This window comes from Oncorhynchus masou, chromosome 6 (genome assembly GCF_036934945.1).
Source record: "Oncorhynchus masou masou isolate Uvic2021 chromosome 6, UVic_Omas_1.1, whole genome shotgun sequence".
NCBI classification, from domain to species: domain Eukaryota; kingdom Metazoa; phylum Chordata; class Actinopteri; order Salmoniformes; family Salmonidae; genus Oncorhynchus; species Oncorhynchus masou.
In genome coordinates, this window is record NC_088217.1 from 6,355,565 (window position 1) to 6,368,966 (window position 13,402).

A 13,402-nucleotide genomic window follows, 5' to 3' on the forward strand; every position below is an offset into this window, starting at 1 on the left:
TGGAAAGACTGTTTGAAGTGCCTTGTTCATTGAATCAAATCCTGAGACACTGATAATGCAACACAGGAAGGAGTCATAATCACTAGTGCACTGCGGTAGAAAACCACTTCATTGGAGTTTATTTTTGGACAAGTTGAAGTAGTCCCTCCCCATTTAGGTTTCTATTAAATAAGGTTTATGGCGAGGTCTTGCTGGTAACAGGAGATCTGCTGTGGCAGGTTGGAGTTGTTGTGGAAACACTGTGACAGGATGAAGACCTGTGTGTAAAATTAATTCAAACATACAGTATATAGTAATTTACTAGATGATTAATGTAAAACGTAGGTTTTAAATGGGGAGGGACTACCGTTCAGTTTAAACTACATTTTTGATTTCACTATCAATATGAGAAGTTTAGCTAACTATTGAATGAATGATAGCCTGACACAAAAGCCTGTTAACTATGATTAGCGTTGCTTAGAGTCAAGAGACAAGACACATGGACTTCTGGGTAATTTATTTGAAAACAGTGATTGGGTTGATTTGACGTTGACATTATCCTCACCAATAACCTGATTACTTAAATGCATTGTGTAACATAATGACAAGACAGTACAGTATCAAGAAAAAGACCAGTGAGTGTTTTGAAAACTATATAAACAACACCACCCAGATGAAGATATTCTGAGGTTCTCTGCAGAACCAGTAAAATATTTCCTTTAACAGCAGTAGGAACCTTCAGTCACAATAGAACACTGGGAGAGTTCCGTCCGAGAGTGAGAATGCACTTCTATCTAAACCACAGGTGACAAAATGAACCAAATCCTTTTCAGTAGGTCAGTTTAAGTTCTAAAGCAGTTTCCTGGCTGATCGATGAGCGATGTGACTTTCCATCGTTCAGCCTCGTTATTACAGTCCAAACAACAAACATTAAAACGCTCAGTATGTCATGTGAAGACCTGGGTTCAATTACTATTTGAAATAATTTCAAATACTTTAAACTGTGCTCAACTGAATGTGCGCGTGTGAAGACTAGTGTGACCGTCTCCCTTACCAGGCTGTGACAGAATAGACTACATCGTTACCAGGCTGTGTCAGAATAGACTACATCGTTACCAGGCTGTGACAGAAAAGACTACATCATTACCAGGCTGTGACAGAATAGACCACATCGTTACCAGGCTGTGACAGAATAGACTACATCGTTACCAGGCTGTGACAGAATAGACTACATCGTTACCAGGCTGTGACAGAATAGACTACATCGTTACCAGGCTGTGACAGAATAGACTAACTACATCGTTACCAGGCTGTGACAGAATAGACCACATCATTACCAGGCTGTGACAGAATAGACTACATCATTACCAGGCTGTGACAGAATAGACTACATCGTTACCAGGCTGTGACAGAAAAGACTACATCATTACCAGGCTGTGACAGAATAGACTACATCGTTACCAGGCTGTGTCAGAGTAGACTACATCGTTACCAGGCTGTGACAGAATAGACTAACTACATCGTTACCAGGCTGTGACAGAATAGACTACATCATTACCAGGCTGTGACAGAATAGACTACATCGTTACCAGGCTGTGACAGAATAGACTACATCGTTACCAGGCTGTGACAGAATAGACTACATCGTTACCAGGCTGTGACAGAATAGACTACATCGTTACCAGGCTGTGACAGAATAGACTACATCGTTACCAGGCTGTGACAGAATAGACTACATCGTTACCAGGCTGTGACAGAATAGACTAACTACATCGTTACCAGGCTGTGACAGAATAGACTACATCGTTACCAGGCTGTGACAGAATAGACTACATCATTACCAGGCTGTGACAGAATAGACTACATCGTTACCAGGCTGTGACAGAATAGACTACATCATTACCAGGCTGTGACAGAATAGACTACATCGTTACCAGGCTGTGACAGAATAGACTACATCGTTACCAGGCTGTGACAGAATAGACTAACTACATCGTTACCAGGCTGTGACAGAATAGACTACGTCATTACCAGGCTGTGACAGAATAGACTACATCGTTACCAGGCTGTGACAGAATAGACTACATACAACATGCTAATGATTTAAATGAAATGATCCAGAACATCAGTGTCAAACAACCATACATTTCTGTCTCCTTCTCCTTCCATTCAAACGTCTTACCATCCATCAGGTGCGGCATGAGCCACCAACAAGACCGTCTTGTGTGACAGCTCACATTAACCACAAAACATAATTTAAACTCACAATAGAGAAGTTTAGAACTTAACATTTCGAACATGTAGAACTAAAAACACAGGAGTTAGGCTATATGTAAAATATAATACAAACATTATCAAACCATATTATGGATGTCACTGGATTAGTTTGGGTTATATAAGGGTGCTAAACACACAAGGATCACCGTTATAAGTTATTTAGGTTAGCATATAGCTAGCATCTCTAGCTAGTTAGCCAGCCATGCTAAAGACACACAAATCACCTTTAGGTAAGCTAGAAGATTCCAACTTTATACGCTCTGCTATATGGTTGGAAAGGGCTTTTGTTTAGATCTAGACACTGCTGAGACGTTTTTTTCCCTCATGCTCGCCAGCATGTGGCTACTGCTCGCTAGCATGAGGACGAAAACGGAATCACCTTAAGTGCTTTGTTTAAATTAGCAAGTAGCTAGCATTCCTCTAGCTAGCCTGTCATGCTAAAGATACTTGGATCACCTTTAGACCGGCCTTGGGTTAGCTAAAAGCTGGCATCTCTCTAGCTAGCTGTGCTATAGTTAGGCTACAAAGGTCTCCTGTAGGTTTTCTTAAGATTAGCTAGCTAATTAGCTAGCAGTAGCATCTCCCTAGCTAGGTGCGCCGTTTCTCTAGCTACGCCTTTCTAGGCTCTCCTACATTGTCTGACGTCAGATAGCGTTGACGGCCGTTTGCACTCAAAAAAAAAAAAAAAAACTCGGTTGAGGGACGAGCGTCGCGTAGGAGTGACGCCATCTGACGTGAGACAATGGGCTCTCCTATTGCAAGGAGACAGCTAGGGCCTATTCAGGAGGCAGCAACGCTACAGACCACACAGACTCATATCATATTCCTACATTTCATATGGAAGTGCATTTCATATACATCCTGATCCTTACATTTCATTCGGTATAGAAACACATTTTGTATCTCCAGTATTCTGTGTTTCAGCTCACTGACTGGACCCCTAGAAGAGACCAGTGTCCTTTAAAACACAAAGCCTTTTAAATAAACACAATTTATAATATATATGTTATTAAAAACCAGAACGCCTCAATCTACATCCAATTAAAACAGGGATAAAACAAAACAATTATACTTTTTCTGCTGGGAAAAATAACAGTACAATATCACATAATAATAATACTACTACAAAAGGTCAGAAAGCTGTTAAACCAGTTTGAGGTGAACCACTGCTTAACAGAACGCTGTTAAATCAGTTTGAGGTGAACCACTGCTTAACAGAACGCTGTTAAACCAGTTTGAGGTGAACCACTGCTTAACAGAACGCTGTTAAAACCAGTTTGAGGTGAACCACTGCTTAACTTAACGCTGTTAAACCAGTTTGAGGTGAACCGCTGCTTAACAGAATGCTGTTAAACCAGTTTGAGGTGAACCACTGCTTAACATAACGCTGTTAAACCAGTTTGAGGTGAACCACTGCTTAACATAACGCTGTTAAATCAGTTTGAGGTGAACCACTGCTTAACAGAATGCTGTTAAACCAGTTTGAGGTGAACCACTGCTTAACAGTAAATAAAATGCAGTAGTGCAAAAATTCAAAGGAACCCCCCCCACCCCACCCCTTTCCATAGCCCTCCCTGATTCATCCACAAGGTGATGTGGGGGGGGGGGGGGTCTTATTGCCCCTTCAGAGAGTGTGTGTGTGAGAGCCATAGTCCTACACATTATCGCCCCTCCCCCCATCTCTCGCCCCAGTATCATAGCCACGTTCAGTTGCAAAACGTTGTCCCAACGTTTCAGATTTAAAAAAAAAAAAATGTCATGAATAGTGTCGACGTGATCTAGAGCTGGGCGATAAGGACAACAAACAAATCCACATCGGGATAAATGACCTGAATTGATTTGACAATGGTACATAGAAAGGGGAGTATATAACAAATCTGCACCAACATATAGTTTTAATATCCTTTAAAGGCCCAGTGTAGCCTAAAACATTGTTTTTCCCCCCTGTGTGGTTGGAATAACACTGTGAAATTGTAAAAAAATATATATATATATATATATATATATATATGATAATGCCCTTTAAATGTAAAAACTGTTTGAAAAGACCGCCTGAAATGGCTGCCTGTTTTTGGTGGGGTGGAGTTTTGGGCGTGTCTGGTGACATCACCAGGTGGTTAATTAGTTAATAGACCAATAAGAAAGAGTTCCAAAACTCTCTGCCAATAACAGCTAGTTTTCAGTTTCTCCTCCCCAGTCAGACCACTCCCAGACAGTCCTAGCAAAATCCTTGCTTGAGAAATTGCTCTTTGCTATTTAGCTTTCTGTTTATTTTAGATTATTTTAATTGAAAACAATCACAGTAAGGTACTTAATTGTTACCCAGAACTGGCTTGATATTGAGATAAAAACGGCAGCATTGGGCCTTTAAACTACTACTAGTTTGATGTTTGTAGCCATCAATTGTTCTATCAACAATCACCCATATTAGTAAACTTATTTAATTTCAAACTTCACATTTCTCTATTAGAGGCTACGTATTATAACGAACGATATTAACAAAATGTCTGCGATAAGTGGTCAGGTATAGTCGGTGTCAATCATTTTTGGTTTATCATCCCAGCTCTAATGTGATCTGCAATTCACAGACACGTTTGTTCTACGTAGGATTTTTCTATCTGAACGTTCCAAAACGTTGCATGCTGCTGAAAGCGCCTCACGTCTCATCACAAGTAAGGGTACTGTCCCAAGCGTCGAGGGCTGAGCTGGTATGCGCTGTAGGCTTCAGCCCGGGGCCTCACACTAATGTATGGGGGCCCAGCAGTAAACTGGTGCTGATAGGTTGCAGGAAGCCCCACCCCATGGATCATCCCTGACCCCACCGAAGACTCCTTCCTGGTCCCTGCGTCACTCCGGGCCAACCCCGAGGCTCCGTAGGAGACGGTGGGAGGGGCGTAGGTGGAAGGGGTGGGGTGGCCACGCCCCAGGAACTGTTCCATGGCCTGAGAGGCGGAGGCTAGCGCTGCGGAGGCGGGAAAGGTGTAGAGGCTGGGGGCGGCGCTTAGGGAGGGCGCTTCCTGAAAGGTGTAGTGGGAAGCGGGGCTAGGGGGGTAGGTTGCCTGGCGACGCAGGCTGCCGTGGGAACGGTCCTGAGACGAGGATGAGGATGAGACTACAGGCTGTACCTGGAGAAAGAGAGGCAGGCAGACTGCATCAGAACATGTCTTTAGCCAAATAACTCAATGAAAATAAACTGTATAAACAAAGGAAACATTTTGCGTCACTGTTTAAAAATTAAAATAGTCAATCAATTGTTCTACACAATACATTTCTATCTGAACGTTCTGTAACATGTCACAGTGGCCTGGGGCACACCTGCTTGTAAGAGAGGATACTATTGGCTGGCTGACTCACCTGGCTGAGGTTGAGAGGATGTGATTGGCTGGGGACAAGCTTATGGCGGTCGCTGTTGTCACCACTACAGGGCTGTCGATTGGCCCGCTTGGGCTTGATGTAGGAGCTCTGGAGTTGCCCTGGAAACCAACCAGGAAGAGACAGAGAGACATGGTTAGAAATGCAGCTTTCAACGAAACACTCAAACTGGTTTTAAAGCTTTGCTTCTGTATACTGGTTTTGTGATTCTAAACTGTACAGAGCTCTGTGGGTATGTCCTAGTGTTGTCAAGATACCAGAATTTTGACATTGATACTGATACCAGGTTGAGTATCACAATACTCAATACCATCACAATACTCGATACCATCACAATACAGAAAGTCAGCTACTGCTCTGTTCAATCATTGGGCAACTGTTGAGTTCAATATAACATTTGCATTTCATTTTATTTTTACATTTGAAAATGAATGCATTAATGAATCAATTATACCATCAATTTGACTTTGTTTAAAAAAACAAACAATTTAGCAACATAACGGTAATAATTGATTTGAATGGTAAATCTCTATTGATAAACTGGGTAAATCAAGATGTAGCGTAGGAGTGTGTGCATACATTGAGTTACTGAGCTTGTTTTTGGCTAATTTCATGGGGCTACAGACGACAAACAATCTGTTTCCTTCCATTTGGGACTTATTTTATTGTACCGATCAAGAACATCTCTTTAACTAGTATTGACATCATTTACGAGGCAGTCAGTTCGCTGAGGCAATAGATCATCATTGTGAGAGACGTGAGAGAGAAACTGAATAAGTGAATTAATAAAGTTGTTGGGCCAATCAGATTTAAAATTAGCATATTTTACATTATGGTTTGCATATCACAAACAAAGTACAAGGGTAACGAATTGATGTTAGCTTCAGCTTTCAGCTAGCAGGGAAAGTTAGCCTACAAAGCTGGAAGGTAGCGATATCTTCTTCCATTGTAAAGTGTTGTAGCCTGTATGGACATTGTTTTGTGAACAGTAATGAACAGTTTCTACATCATTACATTATTCAAATGTGTTGGACTTCTGTGCAGCATGAGTGGGGAGCTAACATGATGCAGCCCAGACTCCCAGTACAGGCTAGCAGTGAGTTAGTGGAGCTAACATGATACAGCCCAGACTCCCAGTACAGGCTAGCAGTGAGTTAGTGGAGCTAACATGATACAGCCCAGACTCCCAGGCTAGCAGTGAGTTAGTGGAGCTAACATGATACAGCCCAGACTCCCAGTACAGGCTAGCAGTGAGTTGGTGGAGCTAACATGATACAGCCCAGACTCCCAGTACAGGCTAGCAGTGAGTTGGTGGAGCTAACATGATGCAGCCCAGACTCCCAGGCTAGCAGTGAGTTAGTGGAGCTAACATGATGCAGCCCAGACTCCCAGTACAGGCTAGCAGTGAGTTAGTGGAGCTAACATGATGCAGCCCAGACTCCCAGGCTAGCAGTGAGTTGGTGGAGCTAACATGATGCAGCCCAGACTCCCAGTACAGGCTAGCAGTGAGTTAGTGGAGCTAACATGATACAGCCCAGACTCCCAGTACAGGCTAGCAGTGAGTTAGTGGAGCTAACATGATGTAGCCCAGACTCCCAGGCTAGCAGTGAGTTGGTGGAGCTAACATGATACAGCCCAGACTCCCAGTACAGGCTAGCAGTGAGTTGGTGGAGCTAACATGATACAGCCCAGACTCCCAGTACAGGCTAGCAGTGAGTTAGTGGAGCTAACATGATGCAGCCCAGACTCCCAGTACAGGCTAGCAGTGAGTTAGTGGAGCTAACATGATGCAGCCCAGACTCCCAGTACAGGCTAGCAGTGAGTTAGTGGAGCTAACATGATGCAGCCCAGACTCCCAGGCTAGCAGTGAGTTAGTGGAGCTAACATGATGCAGCCCAGACTCCCAGGCTAGCAGTGAGTTAGTGGAGCTAACATGATGCAGCCCAGACTCCCAGTACAGGCTAGCAGTGAGTTAGTGGAGCTAACATGATACAGCCCAGACTCCCAGGCTAGTAGTGAGTTAGTGGAGCTAACATGATGCAGCCCAGACTCCCAGGCTAGCAGTTAGTTAGTGGAGCTAACATGATACAGCCCAATCTCCCAGGCTAGCAGTGAGTTAGTGGAGCTAACATGATACAGCCCAGACTCCAAGGCCAGCAGTGAGTTAGTGGAGCTAACATGATGCAGCCCAGACTCCCAGTACAGGCTAGCAGTGAGTTAGTGGAGCTAACATGATACAGCCCAGACTCCCAGGCTAGCAGTGAGTTAGTGGAGCTAACATGATACAGCCCAGAATCCCAGTACAGGCTAGCAGTGAGTTGGTGGATCAGGCAGGCACTTGCACTTGATCCCTGATCTAGTATCGAAAAAGTACATAACTTTCGGTAAACCGTGTAACACTAGTATGCGAGTGAGCCACCTCACCTGTCTCAGTCGGCTGGGTCTTGACAGATGGTGCCACCACGGCCAGTGACCTGCCCATAGACGTCCCCCCTCCCCGGAGGTGTGTGAGAGTGCTGGAGCCGGCGAGGAGGCGGGGGGTGAGGGGGCTGGCCGTGGAGGAGTCAGAGTCGTGGACCGTCAAACAGCTGATCACGTTAGTCCTCTGAGCTGGACCACAGCTGTTAAACAGACAAATACAGAGATTCATACATTAGAGACATACATTAAGGGATTCAGTACCAGTCAAAAGTTTGGACACACCTAATAATTCAAGGGGTTTTCTTTATTATACTATTTTCTACATTGGAGAATAACAGTGAAGACATTGACACTATGAAATAACACATATGGAATCATGTAGTAACCCAAAACGTTTTAAACAAATCAAAATATATTTTATATTTGAGATTCTTCAAAGTGGCCATTCTTTGCCTCGATGACAGCTTTGCACACTTGGCATTCTCTCAACCAACTTCACCTGGAATGCTTTTCCAACAGTCTTGAAGGAGTTCCCACAAATGCTGAGCACTTGTTGGCTGCTTTTCCTTCACTCTGTGGTCCAACTCATCCCAAACCATCTCAATTGGGTTGAGGTCGGTTGATTTGTGGAGGCCGGGTCACCTTCTTGGTCAAATAGTGCTTACACAGCCTGGAGGTGTGTTTGGTCATTGTCCTGTTGAAAAACAAATAATAGTCCCACTAAGCGCAAACCAGATGGGATGGCGTATCGCAGCAGAATACTGTGGTAGCCACGCTGGTTAAGTGTTCCTTGAATTCTAAATAAATCACTGACAGTGTCACCAGCAAAGCACCATCACTCCTCCTCCATGCTTCAGGGTGGGAACCACACATGCAGTCTCCTCTGAACAGTTGATGTTGAGATGTGTTTGTTACTTGAACTCCGTGAAGCATTTATTTGGACTTCAATTTCTGAGGCTGGTAACTCTACTGAACGTATCCTCTGGGTCTTCCTCTCCTGTGGCGGTCCTCATGAGAGTCAGGTTCATCATAGAGCTTGATGATTTTTACAACTGCACTTGAAGAAACTTTCAAAGTTCTTGAAATGTTCCAGATTGACTAACCTTCATGTCTTAAAGTAATGATGGACTGTCATTTCTCTTTGCTTATTTGAGCTCTTCTTGACATAATATATTTTTTTATTGAACCTTGATTTAACTAGGAAAGTCAGTTAAAAACACATTCTTATTTACAATGAAGGACAAACCCGGACGACGCTGGGGCAATTGTGCGCCGCCCTATTGGACTCCCAATCACGGCCGGTTGGGATACAGACTGGAATTAAACCGGGGGTCTGTAGTGACGCCTCTTGCACTGAGATGCCTTAGACCGCTGTGCTACTCAGGAATATATGGACTTGGTCTCTTACCAAATAGGGCTTCTTCTGTATACCACCCCTACCTTGACACAACACAACTGATTGGCTCAAATGCATTAAGAAGGAAAGAAATTCCACAAATTAACAAGGCACACCTGTTAATTTAAATGCACTCCAGGTGACTACCTCATGAAGCTGGTTGAAACGCATTAGGGCGGCGCACACCCTGACCGTAGAGATCCTTTTATTCTCTATGTTTGTTTGGTCAGGGTGTGACTCGGGTGGGAAAGTCTATGCTTTCTGGTTCTTTGTTTTTGGCCGGGTATGATTCTCAATCAGGGACAGCTGTCTATCGTTGTCTCTGATTGGGAATCATACTTAGGCAGCCTTTTTTCCGTTTCTCACTTTTGGGTTGTTGTCTTTGTTAGTGGCATGTATAGCCTTACAGAGCTTCACGTTTGTTTAGCTGTTTATTGTTTTGTTGGCGACATTTAAAATAAAGGAATGTACGCTTACCACGCTGCATCTTGGTCCGGTCCTTCCCTTGACGACGATCGTGACAGAACAACCCACCATAAACGGACTAAGCGGCGTGGCCGGGAGGAGAAGACATTCTGCAAGGAAAAGGACCCTGGGCGCAGGCTGGAGAATATCGGCGTCCGAAGGAGGCAGCTAAGGCGGAACGGCGACGTTACGAGGAGTTGGCTCAATGAGGCACGAGAGGCACACGGGGAGATGGGCGGAGTCAGGGTTCAGACCTGAGCCAACTCCCCGTGGTTACCATGGGGAGCGTGGAACGGGTCAGGCACCATGTTATGCGGTGATGCACCCCATGTCTCCAGTGCGCAGTCACAGTCCGGTGCGCTATATTCCAGCTCCTCGCATTGGCAACCAGCCAGGACGGATCGTGCCGGCGCAGTGATCTTGGCCTTCAGCCCAGGATATCCTGCGCCGGCTCTGCGAACTGTGTCTCCGGTGCGTCTGCACAGCCCAGTGCGTCCTGTGCTAGCGCCCCGCAGTTGCCGGGTGAAAGTAACCATCCAGCCAGGACGAGTTGTGCCAGCTCTACTCTTGAGATCTCCAGTGCGCCTCCACGGCCCAGTGTATCCGGTGCCTGCTCCACGCACCAGGCTTCCAGGGCATCTCCACGTCCGGAGCCTCCAGCGACGGTCTCCAGTCCGGAGCCTACGGAGAGGGTCCCCAGTCTGGGGCCGGCGACGGGGGTGCACAGTCCGGGGCCTGCGGAGAGGGTCCCCAGTCCGGGGCCGGCAATGAGGGTCCCCGCACCAGAGACGCCACCAAAGTGGGGGGAGCCAGAGGTGGAGCGCCACCAGGATAGATGCCCACCCGGACCCTCCCCTATAGTGTTAGGGAAGGATTGTACGCTTACCGCGCTGCACCTTGGTCGGTCATTTCCTTGACGACGATCGTGACAGGCGCACAATTGGCCCAGCGTCGTCCGGGTTTGTCCTTCATGGTAAATAATAATTTAAGTTCCTCGGCATACACATCACGGACAAACTGAAATGGTCCACCCACACAGACAGCGTGGTGAAGAAGGCGCAACAGAGCCTCTTCAACCTCAGGAGGCTGAAGAAATTTGGCTTGTCACCAAAAACACTCACAAACTTTTACAGATGCACAATCGAGAGCATCCTGGCGGGCTGTATCACCGCCTGGTACGGCAACTGCTCCGCCCACAACCGTAAGGCTCTCCAGAGGGTAGTGAGGTCTGCACAACGCATCACCGGGGGCAAACTACCTGCCCTCCAGGACACCTACACCACCCAATGTCACAGGAAGGCCAAAAAGATCCTCAAGGACAACAACCACCCAATCCACTGCCTGTTCTCCCCGCTATCATCCAAAAGGCGAGGTCAGTACAGGTGCATCAACGCAGGGACCGAGAGACTGAAAAACAGCTTCTATCTCAAGGCCATCAGACTGTTAAACAGTCATCACTAACATTGAGTGGCTGCTGCCAACATACTGACTCAACTCTAGCCACTTTAATAATGGAAATATTTATGTAATAAATGTATCACTAGCCACTTTAAACAATGCCACATTACATAATGTTTATATACCCTACATTACTCATCTCATATGTATATACTGTACTCTATACCATCTTGCCTATGCCGTTCGGCCATCACTCATTCATATATTTTTATGTACATATTCTTATTCATTCCTTTACACTTGTGTGTATAAGGGAGTTGTGAAATTGTTAGGTTAGATTACTTGCTAGATATTACTGCATGGTCGGAACTATAAGCACAAGCATTTCACTACACTCGCATTAACATCTGCTAACCATGTGTATGTGACAAATTTAATTTAATTTGAGAATGCCAAGTGCGTGCAAAGCTGTCATAAAGCAAAGGCTGGCAACCTGGAAGAATCTAATAAATATTTTGATTTGTTTAACACTTTTTTGGTTACTACATGATTCCATATGTGTTATTTAATAGTTTTGATTAATTCACTATTATTCTCCAACACTTGATTGTGGACTAAAGGAAAAGGAGGACCGAGCACGCCCCCATTCTCATTGACGGGGATGTAGTGGAGCAGGTTGAGAGCTTCAAGTTCCTTGGTGTCCACATCACCAACACACTATCATGGTCCAAGCACACCAAGACAGTCGTGAAGAGGGCATGACAAAACCTATTCCCTCTCAGGAGACTGAAAAGATTTGGCATGAAGGTTCTACAGTTGCAACATCGAGAGCATCCTGCCTGGATGCATCACCAACTGCTCGGCATCTAACCATAAGGCGCTACAGAGAGTAGTGTGAACGGCCCAGAACGGCCAAGCTTCCTGCCATACAGGACCTATATACTAGGCGGTGTCAGAGGAAGGCCCATAAAATTGTCAGAGACTCATAATAAAAAGTAGCACGATAACAAGACAGGGGGAACCGGTAACGAGTCAGTGTGCGGGGGTACTGATTAGTTGAAGTAATTTGTACATGTAGGTGGGGGTGAAGTGACTATGCATAGATAATAAACAGCGAGTAGCAGAAGTATACAAAAAGGAGGAGGGTGTCAATGTAAATTGTCTGGTGGTGATTTTATTAATTGTTCAGCATTCTAATGTTGAGGGAGAGGTTGTTGTCCTGGCACCACACTACAGTTCTCTAACCTCCTGCCTATAGGCCGTCTCATCGTTGTCCGTGATCAGGCCTACCACTGTTGTGTCATCAGCAAACTTAATGACGGTGTTGGAGTCGTGTTTGGCCACGCAGTCGTGGGTGAACAGGGAATACAGGAGGGGACAAAGCACACACCCCTGAGGGGCCCCGGTGTTGACGATCAGCATGGCAGACGTGTTACCTCAATTATCTCGAATAACCGGTGCCCCGCACATTGACTCTGTACCGGTACCCCAATAGCCTTGCTATTGTTATTTTACTTCTGCTCTTTAATTATTTGTTACTTTAAAAAAAAAAAATCTTAAAACTGCATTGTTGGTTAAGGGCTTGTAAGTAAGCATTTCACTGTAAGGTCTAAACCTGTTGTATTCAGCATTTCACTGTAAGGTCTACTACACCTGTTGTATTCAGCATGTCACTGTAAGGTCTACTACACCTGTTGTATTCAGCATGTCACTGTAAGGTCTACTACACCGGTTGTATTCAGCATTTCACTGTAAGGTCTACTACACCTGTTGTATTCAGCATTTCACTGTAAGGTATACTACACCTGTTGTATTCAGCATTTCACTGTAAGGTCTACTACACCTGTTGTATTCAGCATGTCACTGTGAGGTCTACTACACCTGTTGTATTCGGCATGTCACTGTAAGGTCTACTACACCTGTTGTATTCAGCATGTCACTGTGAGGTCTACTACACCTGTTGTATTCAGCATGTCACTGTAAGGTCTACTACACCTGTTGTATTCAGCATGTCACTGTAAGGTCTACTACACCTGTTGTATTCAGCATGTCACTGTAAGGTCTACACCTGTTGTATTCAGCATTTCACTGTAA

General features: G+C 45.0%; 1 protein-coding gene across 4 annotated transcripts in view; it reads right to left on the reverse strand.

Moving 5' to 3' along the window:
* Positions 1-479: 479 nt before the first annotated feature.
* Positions 480-13,402, reverse strand: part of LOC135541308 (homeodomain-interacting protein kinase 1-like) — a 68,801-nt gene continuing 55,878 nt past the window's right edge. For all 4 annotated transcript variants that reach the window (XM_064967459.1, XM_064967458.1, XM_064967457.1 and 1 more), the window contains 3 exons: positions 8,053-8,249; positions 5,611-5,729; positions 480-5,381 (listed from right to left, as the gene is read on the reverse strand). In XM_064967459.1, the coding sequence (XP_064823531.1) occupies positions 4,923-5,381; positions 5,611-5,729; positions 8,053-8,249 (775 nt within the window). In that variant the 3' untranslated portion in view covers positions 480-4,922. The remainder of the gene's footprint in view (positions 5,382-5,610; positions 5,730-8,052; positions 8,250-13,402) is intronic.